General features: G+C 39.8%; 1 protein-coding gene across 1 annotated transcript in view; it reads left to right on the top strand.

Annotated features, from left to right (window-relative positions):
- LOC307152115 (complement C3-like) overlaps positions 1-26,493 on the top strand; it is a 69,006-nt gene that overhangs the window by 15,035 nt on the left and 27,478 nt on the right. Inside the window, exons 16-29 of the mRNA XM_079860515.1 lie at positions 6,073-6,144; positions 6,342-6,539; positions 12,202-12,304; positions 12,566-12,654; positions 12,761-12,903; positions 13,193-13,399; positions 13,552-13,612; positions 13,717-13,800; positions 18,660-18,863; positions 18,984-19,059; positions 19,204-19,363; positions 22,553-22,654; positions 22,835-22,991; positions 25,564-25,727. Coding sequence (XP_079716641.1) covers positions 6,073-6,144; positions 6,342-6,539; positions 12,202-12,304; positions 12,566-12,654; positions 12,761-12,903; positions 13,193-13,399; positions 13,552-13,612; positions 13,717-13,800; positions 18,660-18,863; positions 18,984-19,059; positions 19,204-19,363; positions 22,553-22,654; positions 22,835-22,991; positions 25,564-25,727 — 1,820 coding nt within the window. The remainder of the gene's footprint in view (positions 1-6,072; positions 6,145-6,341; positions 6,540-12,201; positions 12,305-12,565; positions 12,655-12,760; positions 12,904-13,192; positions 13,400-13,551; positions 13,613-13,716; positions 13,801-18,659; positions 18,864-18,983; positions 19,060-19,203; positions 19,364-22,552; positions 22,655-22,834; positions 22,992-25,563; positions 25,728-26,493) is intronic.

Here is a 26,493-nt window from a genome sequence, read left to right as displayed (position 1 = left end):
ACACTCTCAGTGTTAATTTAACACTGGGGGATTTTGCTGTGTATCTTTCTTTTAAAAATATAATAAAACAAAAGACTTTTTGGAGATATGAAGGATGCAATATTACTCTATAGGTACTCAAGATTAACAGGAGATTGAGTGAAAATGAGCATTTCACCCCCCCTTTAAGTATTGTGCATTCTTAGTCCATCTTAACTAATGTAGTTAAACTTATATTAACGAATGAAACCTTATTGTAGTGTTACAAAATTATCTGTAAAAAGTGTTGGGTCAGATTCCAAACAGTGCATTCAGATGTTCGATCATAATCATAGTAATCCCCTCTGCAGTAAAATGTTAAGAACTACCATTTTAATAACATTACACAGTGATATATAGCCTACGCTTTACATTTTTCTTTAACTCTAAAATGCTATCGCAGATTACGCTACATTCAAGAACACAAGACGTGCCAAAGACAATTAATTAAGAAGCTGCACTTATTTTGCAGCTCTTATGTATCTAACGTTACAACGCTTTTCCGTTTCGGAGTTCCCCACAGCAGTGTTAAAAGCAAATAAATCGTATTTTTTTATTTCCGATTGTAGCCTACATGTCTCCGCGTAAGTTAGTACACTGTGGTCAGTGTTGTTCGAATCACAAATAAATAACTCTTTTGAGATGTTAGTGAATCAAATCAGAAAGAGTCGCCTGTATAGATATGGCGGCGAAAGAGTAACGTTAGTCCGACTCCTATGATTCGACTCCTATGAACTAACGTTAATCACTCGTTGAAAAAGACGAATTGGCTGACTAAATTTGAGCTCAGGAATACCGTATAACTCAATATCATTTCATTAGCCAAAATCACAGTGCACTGGATACAGCACAGCAGTCTTTCTAATAAAAAAGACTCACATTTATTCTAAAAAGAGACCGTAAGGTTAGGCCTTCTCATCAACACTCTCTCCGGGACCGAATGGATCTAACGTTAACGTATTATCATCGTAAACATCTGATCTAACGTTAGATATAAAACAAAACTATTTATCTTGACAATTAATACATCAAACAGCACTAGAACAATAAATGAATTAAATTACTTTAGGACCACCAACACTGCACGTGTTTTCTTTATCTCCCTGATCAAATACACCTGACATAACTCATCAGCTCATTAACCCATGTGATAATGAGCTGATGAGTTGAATCATGTGTGCTTGATTAGGGAGACAAAGAAAACGTGCAGTGTTGGTGGTCCTCCAGGACAGGTTTGGGAACCACTGCTCTAGACCATTATATGTTTACTGTAATATTTACTGTTGTTTGTCTGCTGTTATTGATTTATAACAGTTAAATGAACAAAGTAAAATGTTATTTTATAGTGCTAGCTATGTTTTGACAATCATGCTGTGATCTGAAAAAGGAAACTTATTGAGATAGTTTGATTTAACATGTTAGCAGCAGTTTAGTGATTTTTCAGCCTATGATTATCAGTACTTTACTTATAATTCAAAATATTTAATAAACATTGTTCTGATCAAAAGACATTCAGATAAATTAATTTAAAACACAGACATCAATAATCAGCCTGTGAATCTCAACAATGGTGACAATAATAAAGCATGTTGCAGTGGCTGCCACCAATCACAACCACAATCATTAATGGCTCCCATCATGCATTGCGGTATGAATAAATTATGATCTGAATTGTCTATGTAATTTACTTTTCCCTAATTTAATATTCTGCTCCTCACCATTGTTGAGATGCATAGACTGAATCTTGACATCTGTGTGTGCCTAAAAGAATGATTTTTTTTAAACAACTTTTAAGAAATCCTTTATGTTATATCAAAAATTCTAGGCATTTATGCAGATTCACTAACCAACAACATAAATCGAAGTCTGAAAGAAGGATTTTAATGAGTTCAGTGATCAAGTTCAAATGATGATTGTCATAACATAACCAACACCATCAGATCTCTTTTTTCTTTGTTCAACTGGTGATTATAATTCATAAACAACAGACAAACAAAATCTAAAGTTAGTAATATATGGGTCAAGAGTCCAACTAAAGCAACCATTGATCGTCATAACGGTAACTTACAATTTGTGATTTTTTCCTTCAGTGATTCTGCTTGTTAACATCAGGTGTCTTCAATAATGATCAATCATCACTAAATGAATCACTTAATTATCTCATTAACTTAAACACTCTTGAGTGTGGACTCATACACTCCCAGGACTGTTAATTTAACACTGGAGTTTTTGCTGTGTACAAAGAGCCGTAGTTAACTGACAAGCTGAGCCATATCGCATTAATTATCGCTGGCGATACGTCCGCAATATTAATGCGAAATGGCTCAGCTTGTCAATTAATTACGGCTCTTTGTAGTAAATGCCGCTCATCTGAAAGCAGGTGATGGCGATTTACTACTAATCAAGGAACCGGCTTTACTGACGAGATGCGTATAACAATATCGCAATTTAAATCGCCCAGCCCTAAATTGTAGTAGTGGCCCGCATGTGACAAAACGAACTCGGGCCGATTGTAAATACACACAGCTATACCGAGTATGAAATTAACCGCCAAAACCTTCTTTCAAGCGGCTGAGTTCCTTAATTGTAGTAGTGGCCCGCTTGTGACAAAACGAACTCGGGCCGATTGTAAATACACAGCTATACCGAGTATGGACCTGACACACGTACAACTGCTTTCAGCCGAGGCTGGCCCATACAGAAAAAGCCGTCAGTCAGCCAGATGTGTTATGCACAGTTGGCACAGATCTGGCCCATTATCTGTTCACTGGTGCCGCCAGTGAGCCAAGAGTGACGCATTTCAGCCGGAATCGGCCCGACTGTGCTTGCTATCTGGGGGTGCAGTTCGGCGATTTGGGAAAATAAAAGCCCGGGCTATTATTTGAAGTTTTACGGTAATACAAAACGAAATTCACTTTAAAGAAAGGCTGTGTGCTTTCTGTTTGAGGTCTCTGTGAAAGTTTTAAAACAGTCTTTTAGTGCCGCTTTCAGAGCGCTCACGTCCGTAACGGAGAACTGTCACGCCCGTAACATTGTTTTTTCCTCATAAATGCGAATGTGGTTTGCACAGTGTAATTCACAGAATTACTAAAACATATTTTGCCACCTAAAAGTTGTGTATGTGTATTTCCCTCATATTAAATATAAAACGCATGTATAGACTGATATTTTTGTCTGGACTCCTTTATTATAACTCTGGGAGTTGGAAGGGATGTGTCGTGATTTTGCCTTCTCACACCGTGACACAAGTTTGTGGATCTGAGTGTCGCGATTTCGGCTTAATATCGCATATCGTTACAGCCCTAGTTCCGGGACTGCATACTGAATCCTGAATATGAAATACCAGTTCTAATATATAGACGACAGGCAAGCAGTGGATTATATTGGATGACGGGTCAGCATCAATGGAGAACATTTTCATTTTATGATTATTAAAAAGTGTGTGTGTCAGAGACAGATAATTGTGTATATTTTAGCGCAAACCAGTACAGAAGTACTCAATAAATTATCGGGGAGGGTCATGCCTTTTTTCACAATCATTTTGGAGGGTGTGCATTTAATTATATTCATAGAATCTTAGAAATATGATGGTAATTAGATTAATGTTGTGTCGATACGTATTCTTATTAATATATGTATGTGTATGTCCTTTTATATGACCTGACAAAAGTTAATGTGACTGAATGTATGACCGAGACAGAGAGTAATATGATTAAATATGATTGACAAATCTAAACAATGTGTCAGTTATGGCTAAGATGTATCTTGATTTAGCCTCGGGAAAACAACCTTGGGGGAGGGACCAGTGCCGTCGCAGGTGGGGTGCGAGGCCCTGTGCGAACTTGAAATGCGAGGCCCTGCTCTTTGATGTGGATGCTCAATTGCGCATGAATAACAGTCACACTTACGAAACGTTAGCTGTTCTATTGTACGCAAAATCTCGCTGCAATACGTTTTTATCAAGTAGAATAATACAGCATAATCATGCACAGCTATGACTTTGACTATTTATTTCAGAGGGAAAAAAATCAACTGTGCAACGAGTGGCTTTACACCAAGTCAGCTCGAGAATTTTCGTGTGAATACATACATAGATCCGCCTACTTAACCATTGTGTATCTTAATGGTCCAGTGGTAGAACTTTCGCCAAGCGTGTCAAAGGTTCTGGGTTCTAATCCTCATGCATATAGTTTTTTTTTCTCGTATAGTTTTTTTTTTTTTTTTCATCAAAACCGATTATGTTCATCAGTGGTTGTGTATCAAGCAGGGACACGTTTGTGTGCATTATGTTTTGTGATTTCACCAGAACGAATAGAGTATCTGCAACGGACTGAAGCGTGCGTCCGAGTGAAGACAGTGCGGCGTGTATGCGAGCCACACGAGAAAACACTGTATCCGCGCCACTGATTGCAGCGGCAACGAGCACTTTGATCACTTGATTTATAAAACACATTTCAGCTCTAGATCGTCTCTTATTTAAAAAAACGAACGAAATGAATGCTCTGCCAGTTAACTGGAGATGTTTTACTTATTTGTAGAATTGGTACATTCGTGTAGCGAGATGTTTTAAAAAGTGGTGGGGACAATATCGACCCTGGCGAAAAGTGGTGGGGACATGTCCCACCCGCATATTACGCCTATGACCACAGATATTTATCCTCATTCCTCACCTTGAACTTCACCGTCATCCTCAGTGCCCATGTTCCCGTCCTGCTGTTGATGAAGCCCGCTAGGCTCTGCCACAGTGTCGGCGTGGGTTATGCAGATGCTAGCTGTTGCCACCGCATCTCTGGAAGTGCTGATAAATTTATCCAGCAATCCCCGCAGTGACTTATGAAAGTCTTCCTTCTTTTAATTTTTTTTCCTTTTCTCAGAACCTGATACGTGCTTGTGAAATCGGTCACGTTCTCTTGCAGCTGACATGTTGGCTTTCCCTCGCTTTAGCTCCTTTCCCCCTTTCCCGTCTTCTGTGAGGACGCATTACGTAATAACATAGCACAATGAAAAACTCGATTGATTTGTTGGATTTTTTACTTTCTTTTACATTTTTTTATGTGACCTTGACAGAGACATGTCATTGATACAAAATCATACATAACTAATGTATTAAAAACAAAAAAAAAACAAAAAAACAGCAGGATTGCAAGGCCTCCTAGTGGCGCGAGGCCCTGTGCGGTTGCACAGTTTGCACAGTCTATGCGACGGTTCTGGGAGGGACGACTATAAAGAATGAAGGACACCCCCCACTCATAGTCACACTCTGCAGGCACTTTGTAATGACTGTATGACTGCTGACCTTTCCTTGCAAGGGAATAAATAATTGTTAAAGACAATTGATACCTGTTTGTCTCTTATTCAGTATTAGAAAATTGTTTGCCACCACAAGGGTCATAAAAAAAGTATTGCTGGCGAAGTCTAATTTTGACTATAGATCTCAAAACTCCTCCGGTAGCCCCTTAAATAAAAAACAAACAGTTTCTAAGCAGTATGGTTTCCGGAGCCTGCTTAAATGCGGTGGGAAAGCTGGCAGTAGTGAGAGGTGTGTGGATTATGGGAGTCAGAGCGAGCAAAGTCAGTGAGATCTCCTGTAGTAGGTGGGAGAGGATCAGGGGCTGAAGTGTGTTGCACATGCTGGCCTGGAGATGAGAAGACAGATATTATCAAGGCAGAAAGTTGAGGCCGAACATAGAATGTCAGTTGCTTCATTGACATCAAGAGAAGAGAAGTGTTTAATGGGGGAAAGGATGCAGAGACTACAGAGGGGAAATCACGGTTGAAACCGTGGTCCGGAGGAAAGCATCAATGTAAGGAGTATAGTAACTGAAGTGGCCGGGACAGGCCCCCTAGGGTCTACTCGTGGAGCCGACACTGGTGACATGACACAAAGACGACCGATGTAGTTAGTCAAATAAAAAAACAGGTGGTTTTGCAATACCAGTACATAGAAGTACGTTTTTAAAACAGCTGAAAATGAAAAAAATCATTTTTTTTTTTTTTAACCTTGCCAAGTGATTTTTAAAATATACTAATTCATTCAAATTAATTGTCTTCTAGAGCCTGAGTGTCCCGCCACTGCAAAGAGAAAACGAAGAGCTGAGAGTCTCCTGCAAATCACTGGTACACTGGGTGAGGAACTGAAATTTATTCAATTTACTAAATTTGACTTTTGCAATGTAAATCAGAAAGGGATTGTTTTTTTGTTTTTTGTTTTTACTGTTAAAGATCCCGAACCTTTCACTTCACGGTTCATGTTTTATGGAAACTTTGTCTTTCCCCATAGTAGTTCTCACCATGTTCTCCTACATTGTTCATTGTCTTCTCAGCTGGTCAATACTCTGGTGAATTGAAGCAGTGCTGCTTTGATGGGATGAGGGATAATAAACTCGGGTACACCTGTGAACGAAGAGCCACGTATATTTTAGATGGGCCAGAGTGTGTCCAGGCCTTCCTGCAATGCTGCAAAGAGATGAAAACACGCAAAAGCATGAAGACAGAAGAAGAGGAAATGATTCTGGCTCGCAGTAAGTACACAGCAAAATCCCCAGTGTTAAATCTACACTGCTCAGAGCACATATGGTCCCACTCTACAGAGTGTTAAAGTAACACTGAAGCAGTGTTAAAGTTAATGAGATAATTAAGTGCTTAATAAAGTGATGATTTGTGGTGACACCTGATGCTAATGAGCAGAATCACTGAAGGAAAGAGGAACAACTAAAGAGAAACACAAGAACAACAACTGAGGAGTGTTCCAGAAAGCAAGGTTATCTTACCGTCAATCATACCCTGAACTCTCGGTTGATTAAACCAAACCTTGCTTACTCGAGGTATGCTGGTTCCAAAAACATGTCCAGGAGTAAGTTCATCCAAATCAGAGAATATTCATGGTTAACACACCAGACATTCACAACAGAGCGACGAATTGACTAATCACCATAGAAACGGATGCTAAGAAAAAGCGTGCCATACTACTTTCATACTTCTTCATAGTGCATATCACTACCTATCTGGTGGTTGTGCAATTATTTTTCAATCTTTAATAATCTTTAATCACTGTGAATAAGAACTATGTTTTTTTGATGCTAGTTATATAATAAAAAGAAAGACTGATTAAACTAAATACAGTCTGTGCTTGCAAAGATAACGGCTGTAAAAGTTTGTTTTGTTTAGTCATTTTGCTTCAACATTGCTTGAAAGGTAAGATATATAATATATTAGATCATATCATATCATACTGCATATGTCTTTTATTATAGAAATAAATAGCATACAAAACATATGAATGCAGATCAACAATGTGTGAGATGAGAATTATATAGCTATATATTATAATAAAATGACTATTTCCTCGTTTTTAATAGCCTTTAAATATCTGTATTACTATATATAAAATATTGTGCACAATCTTTCACGCCCACTGGAACCTCATCAATAGGGCACTCATGCGCTGAACATCTCTGAAGTAAACTAATGTACTCGGTTACTTACGTAACCTCAGTTCCCTGAGAGATAAGGGAAACGAGTATTGCGTTGCAAACGCTATGGGAAAACTCCTTTTCTCGAGAATATTGAAGCCTTTATTTTAAAACTCGGTGCAACTGCACAGCGAGCACATCATAGCTGGCTGAAGTATGCTGATTGGCTGTGCTGCGGCAACTGCACAAACCTATGGCGATCCAGCAAGGACGCGCGATCCAATCAGAGTGCTTGCCGCATTGCTCGTCTTGAGCGTGCCAATATTGGCGTGGCTGAAGGGTATAAATTCTGCAGAATATCGCCATAGAGACAGGTTAAATCGACTGAAGCAAAGCACCTGACATGAGCAAAATAGCACGGCTGGCAACGCAATACTCGTTCCCTTATCTCTCAGGGAACCGAGGTTACGTAAGTACCCGAGTACGTTCCCTTTTGAGAACGGTTCACTCGTATTGCATTGCAAACGCTATGGGAACCCATTTTAAAACGCCATGCTATTAGCAGATGACTACACTGAAGATGTCCAGGGAGGCCTGGGACTTATAACGGAGTAGTCCGAACCATCATAGACCAGAAGTGTTGGGTCCCAGGATGTTATATACTGCATATAGTGATAAGTGCAGAGGGCCACAGTGGGGGAGCCTCAGATATATAGGTCTGGACCCATAGGGGCCAGGGTCGTAGATGGAAAGGACTCGTGCCTGCAAGAATTTTGCAAAAGTGGACGGAGCTGACCAGCCGGCCGCCAGAGGCCGGAGGCAGGCCTGCCCTCGTACAGGGCTCCCCAGCCGAGGTTGGAAGCGTCTGTTGAAATAGCCTTCCTAGTTGGAGTACTGACGATGCAGAGGCCATAAGGCCCAGAGCCCTTTGAAACGTTCTGAGGGCCGTGAGAGAGCCCACTTTGAACGAAGCAGCGAGACGCTGGATTGAGAGAGCCCGGTCTGGTGTGGGCCATGCTTTCATATGCAGAGTTGAGAACTGTTCCCAGGAACGTGATCCGTTGGCTGGGGGACAGCATACTCTTGGAAAAGTTCACTCTGAGCCCAAGGCAATCTAGATGTCCGATGAGCCAGGTTTTGTGAGTAAGGGACTCCGCCTCCGACTGGGCCAGTATGAGCCAGTCGTCAAGGTAATTCAGAATGCGCATTCCCCGCTGTCTCAGGGGGAGAGAGCCGCATCCATGCACTTCGTGAATGTACGAGGCGCTAGAGACAGTCCGAATGGTAGGACTGTGTATTTATATGTCTGCCCCTCAAAGGTGAATCTCAAGAATGGCCTGTGACGGGGGTTCACTTGGATATGAAAGTAAGCATCTTTCAGATCTACTGAGAAGAACCAGTCTCCTGGGCGAATTTGCGCCAGGATATGTCTGGTCGTGAGCATCCTGAATGGCTGTACCATGAGGGCCTTGTTCAGGTGTCTGAGATCTAAAATGGGTCTCAGGCCGCCGTCTTTCTTCGGAACGAGAAAATAACGGCTGTAGAAGCCTGACTCGCTTTGGGAAGTGGGAACTATCTCGATAGCCTCTTTCGCCAGCAGACTTAACACTTCGGTGCATAGGACGTGAGACACACTCTGCCCTACAAAGGCAAAAGACCTTAAGTCGCTAGAGTGTGGAACTGAGAAAAATGACTTTAAAGATTTTTAGTTGTCCCGCTTAATTAATTATAGGTAGGACACTGGAAATCTGGCAAATAGATGTTTTAGTAATGGAAATTATATACATAAAAAAATCTTGAGCTCAAACTTGACTTTTGACCACTATTTTAAAGTTACTGTACTCTGCCTTTGTATTGTCAGCAAAAAGTGAGAAGTCATGCCAAGGCAAAAGGCAGTAACTTCCACATTATCAATATTTAGTTGCTGATCACCATTAACAAAATCATTATAGTACACACCTGTATAAAATCTAGTGATCATGGCATTTATTTTGTATGATTTACAATTATTTATAGCCATCTACTTATTGCTATCCTGTGCTTTGGTTGCATTCTGATGGCATTATTAATACATTTGACATGACAAAATACCTCCTATTAGTCCAGCGTTGACTCGACCGCGTTTAGGGCGGGGCTGAAGGCGAAGTTTTGGCACTCTGCCAGCTAGTTTGCGAGCTTTGATTCTTGGTTGTATTCATCTGATACGGCAATGTGTAACGTTTTTCTGTCAACTCTGCATAATCCTTTGCGATCGATATCGCACGTTTGTCGATGGAGCAGACCATACTAAATGTTCTGACCGCTCTGAGGACATCAGAAGTTAGAGCGACTGATGGCAGCTGTACAAAGTACACAGGCTACACCGTAATTTTAATTTTAATGGACATTAAAACAAAGGCAGATAACCGTACAATCTGGTAGGTAGCATTATTTGATTAAACACCGGCACCGTAACTTCATATTGACGCGCGGCTGAACAAAGGCAGAGTACCGTAACTCGTAATTTGAGCGTTCCAAAACAAAGCCAAAGAGCGGCAACTGATGTTACGGTGTTCTGCCTTTGTTTCTCATGGGCTTTTGGAAGTTACTGTTAAGACAAATCATTATTTTCTCGAAAAAAAAACGGAATTGATTCAAGATACTTATCCACATGATAAAGAAGGTCTTGAATGTGCCAAAAATATAAATAACTCATTTTCGACCAAAAACGAAGTTACGGTCTTTTGCCTTTGCACGGCAGCACTGCTCCTTACCAAAGTGTAGATTATAGCGCGAAAGCGTGGGGGTCTGCGGGCGAACTGAAGCGAGTAACCCTGCTTTATGATATTCATAACCCAGCCTGACACTTTGGGGATGGCCTGCCAGGCCTGGGCCTGAGAGGCCAGGGGTTGGATTGCATCTGGAGGCGGAACGCCAAGACTCTGGGGCCCGACCTGCCAGATGTTTTTGTGAAGAAATTTGCTTGATTTGTGCTCGGTGTGGGTCGCTGTTAAAACAGCGTTTGGGTGCAGGTGTGCGTAACGAAGGACGGGCCCATGTTCTGCAATTAACACATCTCCAGCCGCCTGAACTGAAGAGGGGGCTCTGAGAGGCACTCGAGCAATCTTCAGGGGTGGTTCGGCCACTGCGGGACATGGCCCTCTCTTTCCTCCGGCTAGGACTACTTCCTAGGCTCATGGTCCAGCGTGAGCTTTGGCCGCGGGCCCTAGCGTTTGGGGAGCGGGTAGCGCTTTGCAGGTTTGAAGCGCTGATTGGTCTCAGCCACTGGGCGGGGCTGGGGGACCTGAGGCGCTGGTTTCTCTGGCTGCGGCATGCTCTTGGGGCGCCGTGAAGCAGAGCTGGAGCGCTTGGGGAGGAAGTGCTTCATGGCAGTGGATGCCTTCTGAGCTTCCGTGAAACGTTCCGCAAACCCCCTAACAGAAGGATGAATGCGCCCCTGAAGAGACCTGAAGTGGAGACTGGCGAGTCGAGGAAGGTGGTTCTGTCCGCGTCCCTGATCTCTGTCAGATTAAGCCATAAGTGGTGCGCTCCAGCACCACTAGGCTGGCCATGTTGCGGCCGATGGCCTGAGCGGTGGTCTTGGTAGCCCACAGGGCCAGGTCTGTGGCGCTGTGGAGGTCTCTGAAGGCGTCTGGGTCAGGTCCTGACTCATCCATAGCACGGAGGAGTTTTGCCTGAAACACCTGGAGGACCGCCATGGTGTGTAAAGCAGAAGCAGCCTGGCCAGCGGCGGAGTATGCACAGTTCGCAGGCTTAGATGGGTGCGCGGCCTTTGCTCTCCAACTGCCAGCAGTGGGAGGACACAAATGGGCGGCGACCGTTTCTTCCAGTGGCGGGAGCTTCACATATCCTTTTTCCTCAGCGCCGTCAACTGATGAGAGCGTCAAAGAGGCAGAAGAGAGCGCGTGCGTGTTGAAAAGGGCGCGTGCCATGATTTTGTGAGCTCCTCGTGAACTTCTGGAAAAAACAGAGCAGAACGCTGATGAGGGGTTTGCTGGCGCCACGGCAGGAACCACTCATTGAGGCGGCTTCTAGTGGGCTCTTCTGGTGGTAGCCAGTCAAGACCCAGCTTGTCGACAGCGCGAGTAATGACATGGAGAACCTCGGCGTCAATAGTCGCTCTGGTGTCGACTCGTTCAGGCTAAGAGAGAGGGGTGGGGTCCGCGGAGCCCGACCAATCCTCACTCTCAGATGCTGCCACAGAAACTGCATCATCAAATTCCCCCACCTATCCGCCGAAAGAGACGAGGTCGGCCGCTTCGAGAGAGGGGCGTTGATTGCTCTTGACAAACAGCACTGGTGAAGTGTCAGATTCTGGTGTGGGCGAGGCATGCGGGGACGGGCCCGTCATGCACGCGCTCATATCACTGCGCTCGTGGAGTCCTTGCTCGCGCCGCTTCTTCCTTCGGGGCTTGAGGGGTGCCGGAGACGGAAGATGGGCGGGCTCGCCCTCTGACATAGCGAGAGCGAGTTTGGAACGAAGTGCTGAGATGGGCATGCTGTCACAGGAAGGAATTTAATTTAAAAAAGCAGTGCCACTGCACAGCCATAACAGTGCAGCGATCTGAGCGTGCCATTTGGAAACATTCCAATCATTTTGAGATCCCTACGACTTAACGGTCTCTGACGCCCAGACCCTTTTAGGGCAGAAACTTTTTTTGTAAAGCCGTACAAATACAATAGGGTCCCTAATACATTTTTACTTGACTTGTTTGATGTGTCCTTTTGCTCTAAAATGTATATTCTGTCACATTTTTATCTGTTACAACAGGTGATGATGATGAAGAATATTATACAGACTCTGATGATATCGTGTCACGTACTCAGTTCCCTGAGAGTTGGCTTTGGGAAGAGATTGATCTATGTGAGAATTGGTGAGTAGGAGACTTTTAGACTGTGAAAAGCTGTGAGTTTAGCCCCGTTCACCCCACTAGTGACTCATAGCAAATTATCTCATTCAACTTGAGCTGTTGGTGACACAGTGTGTGTGCGTGTGTGTGTGTGTGTGTGTGTGTGTGTGTGTGTGTGTGTGTGTGTGTGTGTGTGTGTGTGTGTGTGTGTGTGTGTGTCTGATAGTAAACAACCATTTGAAGAGTACTTCAACAATTTTTCTTTTATTTTTCCTCATATCCCAGTCCAGCACCAGTCAGAGATAAAGTGATCTACCTGAAAGACTCTATTACTACCTGGCAGATCTTGGCTGTCAGTCTGTCACCAACACTTGGTAAGTGAAGCTGCAAACACAGGATACATGGTCTGAAAATCATCATCATCATCATCCAGGAGCTGCTGCTTTAAACTCTTCTGTGTGTCTGTGTTCCTCCTCAAAGGCATCTGTGTGGCAGAACCTGAGGAGATTATAGTTTTTAAACCATTTTTCATTGACCTCAAGATCCCTTATTCAGCTGTGCGTGGTGAACAACTGGAAATCAAGGCCATTATTCACAACTACACACCAAGGAATCTGAAGAGGGTAGATCGGATTTAATATTAAAAATGCATTCAGAATTTATGTTATACAATAAAACCATGTGCATCGTAATAACCTTTTCTGCTTGAGTCAAATCATTTATCCTGAAAAGCATTTCAGGTTTTTTGAGCTGCTTGTGACTCAAACTGAAGAAAAGTGTAGAATACTGAACTGTGCTGAAACAGAAATGTCCTCCATCATCACATATTTCATTTTTGATTCTAATTTATTTTGGAGGACGTTTCCTCTAGATATTGAAGTGATATGTGTCTCGCTCTCCTGTTTTCACCAGGTGCGTGTGGAGTTTATGGAGACAGAAGATGTTTGCAGCTCTGCCAGTAAGAAAGGCAAATACAGAACAACAGTAAACATTGACAAAGACTCCAGCATAGCGGTTTCATATGTGATTATTCCCATGACACTGGGAAATCATGATATTGAGGTGAAAGCTTCAATATCTGAGTTTGATGATGGAGTGAGAAAGACCCTGAAGGTGGTGGTACGTTTGATGGCATTTCTGTCAATTTTAAGTACTTCTGTTTTATTTGATTTGGTCATTTGTTAATATAATGATTAATAGATATTTGTCCTATCTTTTTGAATAGATAAACTAGATTACCACAGGTAGTTAACTTACTCTCTCTCTTTCAGTCTGAGGGTGTGCTGATTCAACTAGAAAGCAAAAAAGTGGAACTCAATCCTGCTAAGAAAGGTGAGATTACCTGCTCAAGACTCACCAAAACTGTACAACATCTGATCAGCACATGACTCATGACTCTTCCTTCATCTTCCTGTACTTTATCCCAAATGAAACAGGGGAAAAACCTATACTTATTAGATCTGCAATACCAGCTGATCGGGTTCCAGACACACCTGCTAACACCTACATCTCGATTGCTGGTAAGGAAAAAGATGTTTTCAAGAATTATTTCTGTCATGTATAGTTGTGCATTTTTTGTTTAAAGAAAGCTGAAACCTGTATACAATTTTGGACACTGTGTGGGTTTTTGGTAATCGCAGGTGGTTAAATTAAAGCAATGATGTAAAGTCCATGAACAATTGTGAGGGCTAGTATAATTATCTATATTTGCCTCACATTTTCCCATACAGTATGTTCCTTCTTTTCGGCCAGTCCAAACAAATGTTTTTAAATTATTGTTAGATACCTTATTTGTTGGATTAAAAAGAAGTTCAGTAAACTTTAAATGTGTATTGTTATGCGTTCGGTTGTAGTATGTGTGCACCTATACTGCCCTACAAAACAAAAAGGCAGTAACTGGCATTTTTGGTCAAAAATGATTTATTATCATTTTCATGACATTCAAGGCATCCTTTGTTATGTGACAAAACATCTTATCTCAAATGTGTGTCGTTTTGGAGAAAAATGGTAATAGTTTTTGGAGAATCTGTAGTTACTGCCTTTTTCCTTGGTATGGTGCCACGTTTTTGGAAAGTAATGCAAAGCAAGTTTACAAAGCAAGAATACAGTAAGGGTAAAATATCAAATTAAATATTAGGATTGATATGTACAAAGAATAAGCTAATATAAAGTAACAAAACAGCCACATGTCCAATAATCTACCTACAACTACTTAGGCTGGATGACAGGATAACTTTAAAGTTATTTTTCTCAGTTCTGCACACAGCAAAATCCCCAGAGTTAAATTAACTCTGTTCAGAGAACATTTGGTCCCTCTCTACAGAGAGTTAAAATAACTCTGAATCAGAGTTAAAGTTAATGAGATACTTAAGTGATTAATTAAGTGATGATTGGGCATTAATGATGAACACCTGCTGTTAACAATTTCTCAGCAGAGGAGGATTAAACAACTCCATAAACAGCATTAAAAGTAACGGAATGTTTGTGCAAGGACAAGCGGCTCCGGTATAAATAAGAATGTTAACTAACCGGCCTCCAAGTTTGGCTCCTTTTTTTTATTCAGTTTCCACTTGTGATAACGCTTCCTATAGCAACGGAGGCCACGCACCCCTATTTCTAACTTGTACACTGAGACCTGTAACATTAAGTTGTCCCAGTAAGGGTTGAAAAGGGTCTTTCCTTGGCATCATGCCCACAACTTCTTTGTGTTTTGTGCAATCTTCGCAAGTTAAAGGACGGCTAATGGTAGTGACTTCATCATCTGCGTTAATCATTGTCTTAAGTACAGCAACTTTTACAGTTTCTCGGAGAACAGCGCCAGATTTACTTCGAGTCCTTATAGGACTGCGGTGTTTCGGCTCTTCGGGTCTATTTGGACGATAATACATCTCACTCACAGGTTTTGGTCGCGCACCACCAGACTAGAGTGTGTCATTCTGAGCTTCTCTCAGTGACAACTGATCTTGGATGCTGCACTCAAAAAAATGCTATGTTGGCTTTAATTAACCTTTTTATGTCAACAGGTTCCATGTAACTAGGTTATGTTGGATTTATGTAACATTATTTATTTCAATTAACTTAAGTTAATTACATAAGGTTAATGCAATGCCGTTTAGTTGAATAAGGTTAACAGTCTTAATTTTGTCCATAACAATTAAGTTAAATAAGTTCAATTATCCTAAAATTAATATTTTTACTTTCAACCAAAACAGTTTAAACTGGATTATTTGTTTTGGTTGAATGTAAAACTATTAATTTTAGGATATTAAACATAACGACATAACAAATGTGTTTTATGAATACACAGTTAAAGCAGCCAAAGATAAACTAATGTTATAAAGTCAAGGGTCAAGAGACCAACTAAAACAAATACTGATCTCCATCATGGTGACAACAAACTTTATTATTTTCAATAAAATATCAATATTCAATAACTAAATATCTGTTAATTCTCAACAAGAACTTTTGTACATGTAGGAAAGAAATACCGTATTTTCCGGACTATAAGTCGCTCCGGAGTATAAGTCGCATCAGTCAAAAAATGCGTCATGAAGAGGAAAAAAACATATATAAGTCGCACTGGACTATAAGTCGCATTTATTTAGAATTTTTTTTCAGAAAATCCAAGACCAAGAACAGACATTTAATCTGGAAAGGCAAGTTATTCAACTACACAGTAGCACACAGACAGAACAACAAGCTGAGTAGGTGTCCGGTATGTTAACGCAACACATTAACAGTTATTCAGCTACATAATAGCATAAAGAACATATACCTGGGAGGCTGAATAGGCTAAATTAACATAAACCAGCGAGTCTATTGGCGCTTTTCCATTACCAGTACCAGCTCAACTCGACTCGACTCGCCTCGGCTCGCCTCAGCCCGCTTAGAATCTCGCCGGAGGTGGTACGAAAAAAAGTACCTGGAAGCAGGTACAGGTACAACTTTTACACAGTGGAAAACCAAACAGAGCCGAGTCGAGTCGAGCCGAGGCGAGCTGGTACTGTGTAGTGGAAAAGCGCCATAACAAGCAAGTTACCAGTAAACAAGTTCACAAGCTCCCGCGATCTCATTCCACATCATTTTCTTCATCCTTGGTGTCGCTTCTGAACAACTCCGCCAACTAGAGCGCCCTCTCGCGGCTGTAGACGGTAATGTTTTCTCTTGGTTCATCTCAGTCTGAATTAATTTTGATATATAAGTCGCACCTGAATATAAGTCGCAGGACCAGCCAAACTATGAAAAAAAGTGCGACTTATAGTCCGGAAAATACGGTAATCGTAAACTGGTTTGTAAACTGGTTTCACACTCGGTGGCTGGAAGTCAGTTGTAGGTAGGGCTGGGAGATATATCGCACGATATTGTTATGCGCATCTCGTCAGTAAAGCCGGTTCCTTGATTAGTAGTAAATCGCCATCACCTGCTTTCAGATGGAGCGGCATTTACTACAAAGAGCCGTAGTTAACTGACAAGCTGAGCCATATCGCATTAATATCACGGACGTATCGCCAGCGATAATTAATGCGATATGGCTCAGCTTGTCAGTTAACTACGGCTCTTTCACAGCAAAAACTCCAGTGTTAAATTAACACTCCTGGGAGTGTATATAAGTCCACACTCAAGAGTGTTGAAGTTAATGAGATAATTAAGTGATTAATTTAGTGATGATTGAACATTATTGAAGACACCTGATGTTAACAAGTAGAATCACTGAAGGAGAAAATCACAAATTGTAAGCCACCGTTATGGCGATGATTGTTTGCTTTAGTTGGACTCTTGATCCTTATATGTTTACTTTAGATTTTGATTGGCTGCTGTATCTGAGTTATAACTGCCAGATGAATAAAGAAAAAAGTGATCTGATGGTGTTGGTTAAATTATGACATTCATCATTTGAACTTGATCACTGAACTCATTAAGATCCTTCTTTCTGACTTCGATTTATGTTGTTGGTTACAGCATAACTGTGAATCTGCATAAATGCCCAGAATTTTTTATATAATATAAAGGATTTCTTAAAAGTTGTTTAAAAAAAATCTTTCATTTAGGCACACACAGATGTCAAGATTCAGTCTATGCATCTCAACAATGGTGACGAGCAGAATATTCAATTAGGAAAAGTAAATTACATAGACAATTCAGATCATAATTTATTCATACCGCAATGCATGATAGGAGCCATTAATGAGTTGTGATTGGTGGCAGCCACTGCAACATGCTTTATTATTGTCACCATTGTTGAGATTCACAGGGTGATTATTGATGTCTGTGTTTTAAATGAATTTATTTGAAAGTGTTTTGATCAGAGCAATGTTTATTAAATATTTTGAATTATAAGTAAACCACTGATAATCATAGGCTGAAGAATCACTAAACTGCTGCTAACAAGTTAAACCAATCTATCTCAATAAGTTTCATTTTTCAGATCACAGCATGATTATGTCAAAACATAACCAACACTATGAGATCACATTTTACTTTGTTCATTTGACCGTTATAAAGCAATAACAGCAGACAAACAACAGTAAAAATTAAAGTAAATATATAAGGGTCAAGAGTCCAACTAAAGCAACCATTGATCGTCATAACGGTAACTTACAATTTGTGATTTTCTCCTTCAGTGATTCTGCTTGTTAACATCAGGAGTCTTCAATAATGTTCAATCATCACTAAATTAATCACTTAATTATCTCATTAACTTAAACACTCTTGAGTGTGGACTCATACACTCCCAGGAGTGTTAATTTAACACTGGAGTTTTTGCTGTGTACAAAGAGCCGTAGTTAACTGACAAGCTGAGCCATATCGCATTAATTATCGCTGGCGATACGTCCGCGATATTAATGCGATATGGCTCAGCTTGTCAGTTAACTACGGCTCTTTGTAGTAAATGCCGCTCCATCTGAAAGCAGGTGATGGCGATTTACTACTAATCAAGGAACCGGCTTTACTGACGAGATGCGCATAACAATATTGCGATTTAAATCGCCCAGCCCTATTCAGGAACATCACACTAACCTTTAAATAACATACTAGTAACATTAAGGAAACTGGAAATTTTTATGTTCTTGGAATGTTAGAAATCAACGTTCCTATAATGTTGCATTTTAAATCAAAATTAAGTTGAAAGAACGTTTGAGGAACATTATACACGTTATATTCCTCTAATTATATTCCTCTAATGTCAAGAAAACTTGACATTTTTCACGTTCCCAGAACCAACACTGAATATTTGGAGAATGTTCTTATAACAACAGTTTGTTAGCTGGGACATCACAATGTTGCTATGTTGGATAGTGTTGAAAGTGTTGCATAAATTACAGCTCATCGTAAAGATAATTTAAAAGCTCAGCCTCCATTCCCTTTTTTCTCCTTCCAGGTGAAGAGATCTCTCAGACAGTCGAGCAGGCCATCAGTGGAGACTTCATGGGTCGCCTTATTATCCAGCCCTATGGATGTGGAGAGCAGAACATGATCACCATGACTCTACCTCTCACTGCCACTCATTATCTGGACAGCACTAAGCAGTGGGAGGCTGTTGGAATACACCGCCGTAGTGAAGCCATTAAACATATCAACACAGGTCAGCAGGATACAACAGATACACAGAATCTGACTAGGATTTGAAAAGAAAAAAAAGGAATAAAAAACAAAGCAAATAATAAACATAAATATAATTTATTTATTTATTTTTTGTATTAAGGTTATCAACGGCAGCTGAGTTATCGTAAATCAGAAGGATCCTACGCTGCCGCTAAAACCTTGCCGGGCAGCACATGGTATTTTCATTTCAATCAATCAATTTTATTTGTTTTTATTTTCATGCCCACTCTCTCCTGTCATGTTATTATTTAATAACATTTAGATTAATAGTAAAATATTATTACCTGTTATTTATTAGCTCTTGTTTCTGTTTGTTAAAGGCTGACAGCATATGTGGCTAAAGTCTTCGCCATTGCCAGTAACTTAATTACTATAGAGGAAAATGTGATCTGCAGCGCCCTCAAGTGGCTGGTTCTTCAAAAACAACAGCCAGATGGCTCTATCAGAGAGGATGCACCTGTATTTTCGAGTACGATGGCGGTAAGTTAAATGTGGCTATGACTGACTTTATTTGAAGTCATTTGTGGAGGAGAAATTGCAGTGACCTACAATTAATTTGTAAGATGCAATTAAGTTTTCATAACCCTTGCAGAATCTGCAACATGTTTACCATTTTAAAAAAGAGGAACTATTAAAATTGCATTGTTTTTATTACTGTACTGAATAAGCTATTTCACAGGACATGTTTCCATGGTTTTTATTAACCAAGAAAACGTCTCGTGTTACGTCTGTAACCCTTGTTCCCTGAGAAAGGAACTCGCGCCGCGTCAAAGATGACACCTTGGGGAACGCTTCCAGCGTGATAGCGTCTGCGCACATGTGAAACTAGTCCAATCTTGATTGTTGTTGCGTCATGACATCACAGTTACGGTATAAGCGGAAGCTACAAAGGGACGCGGCACATAACAGTGTTAGCTTCTGATAGGCCGAAGCAAGTCTTTCTCAGGCACTCAGGAGATGTGGCAAAGGGACGGAGCGTCTCGTTCCCTTCTCAGGGAACAAGGGTTACAAATGTCATCTGAGACATTCCCTTCCAAAGGAACTTGCGCTGCGTCAAAGACGACACTTTGGGGAACAACATACCCACTGCACCACACTGACTAGTCACAGACCTCTTAAAGGGAAATCCCAGATAGCAGGGCTTTGGAGGAAGCCACTCCTCTAGTCAAATGGGGTCCTATCAGGAGAGACGAGGGCAGGCTGCGCTCCTCATACGCTGAAGAAATAGCCTCCACAATCCACCTGCTAATCATCTGCTTAGAGGCAGGAGAACCCTTCCTATGTGACCCAAAACACACTAATAGCTGGTTTGACTTCCTACACTCTCAGAAAATAAAGTACATAATTGTACATTTAGGGGTACAATGGCTTGTCACTGGGGCTGTACCCTCAAGGGTACACCTTTTGTACCCTTGGCATAGGATACATATTTGTACCCTTGTGATTTGTACCTTAAAGGAGAACTCCGGTCAATTTTAACATTGAGCTCATTTTTTTGTACATTTGGAGTGCTGTCAATACAGAGAACAACGACAAAAATCGGTGTTGCCTACACCGAGTTATTCTATTTTTAAAATTTGCACCCTGTTGACTTCAATGGGGCAAGTACTAAACCTGCTTTTAGCCTCTTAACATCCTTGATGTGTCATTACAAGTGCACAGAAAATGTGAGTGATTCCTTCTGAGTGAACACGAGTGAGTCTGACTGCAGTAGATGTGAAAGATATGTATAAAAATGATGTTATTTAAGCCAGCGCAAATACCTTTGTTTACATCCTGTTTTTCGGTTGAAGTCCAAAGTAGTCGATTGCAGAGTTCACACGCATAGGTTTAATACCTATGATCATGCGCCGAACTCGACAATCGACTAAAAGCAGGTTTAGTACTTGCCCCATTGAAGTCAACAGGGTGCAAATTTTAAAAATAGAATAACTCGGTGTAGGCAACACCGATTTTTGTCGTTGTTCTCTGTATTGACAGCACTCCAAATGTACAAAAAAATGAGCTCAATGTTAAAATTGACCCGAGTTCTCCTTTAAGAGACCAGTCTTGTACCTGTGGTGACAATTTTGTACCTTTATTTAACAGTACAAAAATGGACCCTTCAAAAAGGGTACAAAATTGGCTTTGACAGGGTACAATCGTTGACTATAATGATATATATATATACACACACTGAAGTAAAATCAGAATTTATTAAATCCTTTTCATTTTCACATTTTACAACATTTAATTTTAAAATCAATGTCTAACTGTGACATATAAATGATCATCATCTGAGTAAGTGTCATTTGCCTGAAAGTCCATTTCATCTCCTTTCATCTCGACGACGGTTACTTCTATTCCTGCTTCTGATATTTTCTGAAGGACCTCCTCGGTTGAACCATGAGTAACCGTGCTATGACTTCTTCTCCACCGATGGCCAAAAGCAGCCAATCAGGGCTGGCTCTACATACACTCTCAGAAAATAAAGTACATAATTGTACCTTTAGGGGTACAATGGCTTGTCGCTGGGGCTGTACCCTCAAGGGTACAATATTGTACCTTAACCTTTAAAAGAAACGGTATTTGACACATCTTTCCACCAATCAAAAGTAGTGAGCTGGCAGTCTACGTTCCCGCTCTCCAGTAAATTAGGGATAATGTGCTCAGGCTATGCAATGCAAAAATGTTTCTGATGAAATACACTATAACAGTGAGAATCAGCCATTTGTGTGTTTGTGTGTTGTTTTTCATTTACATAATCAATATAATATCATAATTTCATCAGCTGGATAATTGTATAATGATTTAATATCAGCAAATTTACTTACAAAACTTTTATTTCCTTTATTTCAAGGCTACTCAAATATAGTGATAAGTTAAAATCTACCTTAAATAATCAAGGTATCATTAAAACCTTTAAACAACAACTTTTACAAAAACAAATTGGCTTAGCAGAGGCTCTTGATATTGTACTTTAACCTTTAAAAGAAACGGTACATATATGTACCTTTTAATGCTTGGGAACATATATGTACCTTGAGGTCCAATAGTAAGCCCTATGGGGTATGTTAGTGTAGATTGTACCTTGGGGGACAGAAATTGACTCTTATTGTACTCCTATTTCTGACAGTGTAGGCAGCTATGCATTTCTAGTGCTTTGGATCTTTTTTAGTAAAAAAAACACCAAATAAGATAGACAAGTCAACACAGAACGCTTGCTGAAGAGCAGAAGCTGTTTGTAGCTTCCGCTTACACGTCACATGTGACGTCATGACGCAACACTAATCGAGATTGGATTAGTTCCACATGTGCTCAGACACAATAATGCTTGAGGCATTCCCCAAAGTTGTTTTCGGAAGGGAACCCAAACAGCCAGTGATCATTATACATTTTAGTTATTTGAAAAAAAAACCCTGATTAGATATTTTGATAATGAAATGTTTGTGTTTTATGGGGATAATACGGTTGCATACAACCCCACATAATCTCCATATGAACCTATGAACCATAGAAAGATACATTAGTAATGTCTATTCTGTCTATTTTACAATATTTTAAAGTCCTTGAATGGATTCAGTTGTTGGCCTAATAACCCTAGATTTGATGATTTATTATAAAACGCATGTTTTTTTTTTTTTTTTTTTTTTTTTTGGTGATATTCTGTTTATTTGTGCTTTATTCCAGGGTGGCGTAAAGGGCATATATGCCGATGCCGATGCCTCTCTGACGGCCTTTGTTGTGATTGCCATGCAAGAGGGCAGAGAGATCTGTGCTGGATCAGTTGGTGTAAGTACAGGTCTTCCACATTTTTGTTCATTAAAACATTACATTCTAGAATAACAGTTGATTTTTTTTCCTCTTGGGTTTAACCTCTTCCACTGTTTTGTTTACCAAAAACATTAAAAATGAACAGTTGATTTTTCCTACTCTTCCTCTTGATTTAAACATTGCACACACACTTTATAGAGTCTGGATGAAAGTATCAGGAAGGCTGTTGCATTCTTGAAAGGTCGACTTCCACAACTGACCAATCCTTACGCTGTTGCATTGACTTCTTACGCCATGGCCAATGCTGAAAAACTCAATAAAGATGTCTTGATGAAACATTCCACCCAAGGAGAAGGTCAGTCACACCAACAAGTCATCAAAATGTGTTGTGTTTCATTTAACATGGAACAATAAAATAAACCAGAGTGGAAATTTCTAAAGAATTATGTAAGTTTTGTGGTGTTATGATAGCTGCTTGTCCATATCAATAACAGCAATGGAATGAAATATATACCCCATATTAACTAGCTTGTCGAGCCTTTTGCCATTTTTTTCCATCTTCGCAATATTGCTCATATACAACCCTCACTAAATTTCAAAGAAGCTGAAACTGTTGTTCAAGCTTTTGTAACGTCGCACCTGGACTATAGTAACTCTTTGTTTTATGGCCTACCCAATAAAGCCCTTAATCGCTTGCAGCTAATTCAAAATTCAGCTGTCCGTGCCCTTACACACAGCAAAAACTCCAGTGTTAAATTAACTCTCCTGGGAGTTTATTTGACTCCACATTTAAGAGTGTTAACTTAACACTGAATCAGTGTTAAAGTAATGAGATAATTAAGTGATTAATTGATTGAAGATTGACCATTATTGAAGACACCTAATGTTAACAAGCAGAATCACTGAAGGAGAAAAATCACAAATGCTTTAGTTGGGCTCTTGGCCCATTTATACATTTATTTTGGCTGTTGTAACTGAGTTATGATGTCAGATGATCAAAGAGAAAATATTATCAGGTGGTGTTGGTTATGTTTTGACATAATCATTATTTGGCCTGAATGAAATAACTCATTTAGAGCCTAATGTCTGAGTTAGATTTACTTTATTGATTACAGCAGCACTGTTTTTGTAAAGCATAAGATTATCAACTTTTGCAATGTAATCTGAAGGATTGTTCTGATAGAAAACTTTAACAAAAAAAGCCCAAGACGTCTATTATTTAGACACACAGACATCAATAATCAGCCTGTGAATCTCAACAATGGTGACACTAATAAAGCATGTTGCAGTGCATTCTGGTTGCCACAAATCAAAACTCATTCATGGTTCCCATCATGCATTGCGGTATGAATAAATTATGATCTGAATTGTCTTAATAATTTCCTTTTCTTAATTGAATATCCTGTTTCTCATCATTGTTGAGAATCATACACTGAATCTTGATGTCTGTGTGTGCCTTAAAGAATTTTTTTTTTTTTTTTTATCAGAACAAATTTTAAGAAATCCTTTGAATTATTTTGAAAATTCTGGATCTTACCGGTATGCTGTATAATCACTGTGATGCTGTAATCAACAATATAAATCTAAGTCAGAGATTAGGCTCTTAATGTGTTTTGTGATTCAGATCAAATCATGATTACTTAACGCCCACTGTTGCGAATTTGCAACAAACCCCTTCCATTCAGACTGCAGGCGAGATAGCGTGTGTTTTCCCCCAATGCCTGTTTGTGCACATTCGATACATACCTAGGAACATTTTGCATGCACTGGTTTCTCGTAGGAGCGGTCAGAGTGGGAACTACATCCGGGTCACCGAAGCTAATATTTTGGTTTGCAAAATCCACATATCAAGTGCGCAAATGTGGAGAAATTGCCCAAAATGAGTTAAGTTGTGCTAAGATAAAAATATGTACCAGCTTATTGATTGCTTCTATAGCTATGTTATTCATATAGGCTTCATGTGACGAATATTTTTTACGTACTTTGTAGATTTCTGTTTGTAGCAAATTTGCGACATTGGTCCATAACGGCTGGATTGGTCTATAATGGCTACATATTATAATAATGCTGTATTTAGATGGTTTCAGCCAAAATTATTATTTTATTTTTTTATTTTTCACAAAAAATAGCATGTTAGGATATAACACTATAAGAATATATAATGTATGCACTGGAGAAACAAGGAAAGAGTTAAACAGAGTGTAACATGGAATGTATAAAAACTACTGTCAATGTTAGGGAGTAGGAGAGTGTTTTGTTTCTTGCTGTTGTCAAGATTCATTAATTTGTCAATTAAAGTTTATAAGTTCTAACAACTTTGTGCCATGAATAAAATCTACATACCTGAGATGGGAAAATGTGTTTTATTAATTTTACCATTTTGTAAAAATTACCCTAAATGCCTGTTGTCGCAAATTTGCAACATACCAAAATTTCTATTTATTTGTTGTGCAAAAGTGAAATTGATAATCTCAACATTATTTACCATCTACTTAAAGGCAAAAACACACACAAATTTTTTTTATGTATACAGCTATATAAATTCAGGCGTTAAGGGGTTAAAGCATCACCAACAGATCACCTGTTCACCTTTTCTCTTTGTTCATCTGTTTCAGTTATAACTAGTTACAGTAGCCAAACATCTAATGCTAATAGTTTCAGGGTCAAGAGCCCAACTAAAGCAAGCACTGACCACCATAATGGTGACTTATTTTTTTTTTATTTTCTACTTCAGTGATTCTGCTTGTTAACATCAGGTGTCTTAAATAATGCTCAATCATCACTCAATTAATCACTTAATAATCTCATTAACTTAAACACTCTTGAGTGTTCATTTAACACTCTACACTAACACTATGACAGATTTCCCTTCACGCTCCAGCTTCATCTCCACGCTTGTTTCTATTCCTGTTTTGTAATTGAAACAGCCGGTACGTTCTGGACTTTCCCTGGACAGCATCATCACTCACTGGAGGCAACGGCCTATGCTGTGCTGGCACTTGTGAAGGCCAAAGACTTTGATAAAGCAGGAGAGGCAGTGCACTGGCTGGGCAGACAACAGTCTCATTATGGTGGTTATGGCACCACACAGGTACACTAACATCTCATCATTTCACTGTAGCTTGAGTTGACAATAGCAGTAGCTTGAGCTTAATAAAAACAGGAATGTAGCAAATTAGCTATATAAAATATTAATAATCAATAATAACTGGTTATAATTGATTATGAATATTTGGATCAGTTAATGTAATTAACTTAATGTCATAAATTAATATTACAATCAATTAACCTGTTTGTCCTGTGAACACTCAGGATTAATTGTTTATTAACTCTAAGAAATGTACATTTCCGGGGCATGGGAAACGTCTTTCCTAATTTACAGTACTACTAAGAGCAGTAGCCAAAATCTATATGATTAGTGACTCCAGTTATGAGCTTGATACACAGACAACTTTACATGTGACATGAACGAGATTTTATTAACTAGTCTAAACACTTAAACTACTCTAACATACACACACATACATGCAAACAGTTTATAAAGGGAAAGAGAGCTGAAGCAGAATACAGGAAAGCAAGAAGTTATAGCATTGTTTGAAATTCAACAGATCAACAGCCTTGAGCAAACCATCAGTTTAGTTCTAACAAAGTTCGATACTTGCATGTCTCGCCCATTTGAATTAAACTGTCCTGATGCAAGGCTCCAGTTGATCTTTGCTGATGTGGTCTTGATGAGAGAGAACCAGTGGTAGTCAGGGTATCTTTGGTGAATGGAAAGACAAGGCCGCAGCCTGGCACAAACTTGGAGGGTCCTTAGAAACTTCTAGTTCAGCATCATCTGCATGTCAGCATCTCAG

The sequence above is a fragment of the Squalius cephalus genome, assembly GCF_949319135.1.
Source record: "Squalius cephalus genome assembly, chromosome: 2".
In the NCBI taxonomy this organism is placed as follows: domain Eukaryota; kingdom Metazoa; phylum Chordata; class Actinopteri; order Cypriniformes; family Leuciscidae; genus Squalius; species Squalius cephalus.
The sequence above is the reverse complement of the archived record's forward strand: the minus strand, read 5'-3'. Positions and strand labels throughout refer to the sequence as shown.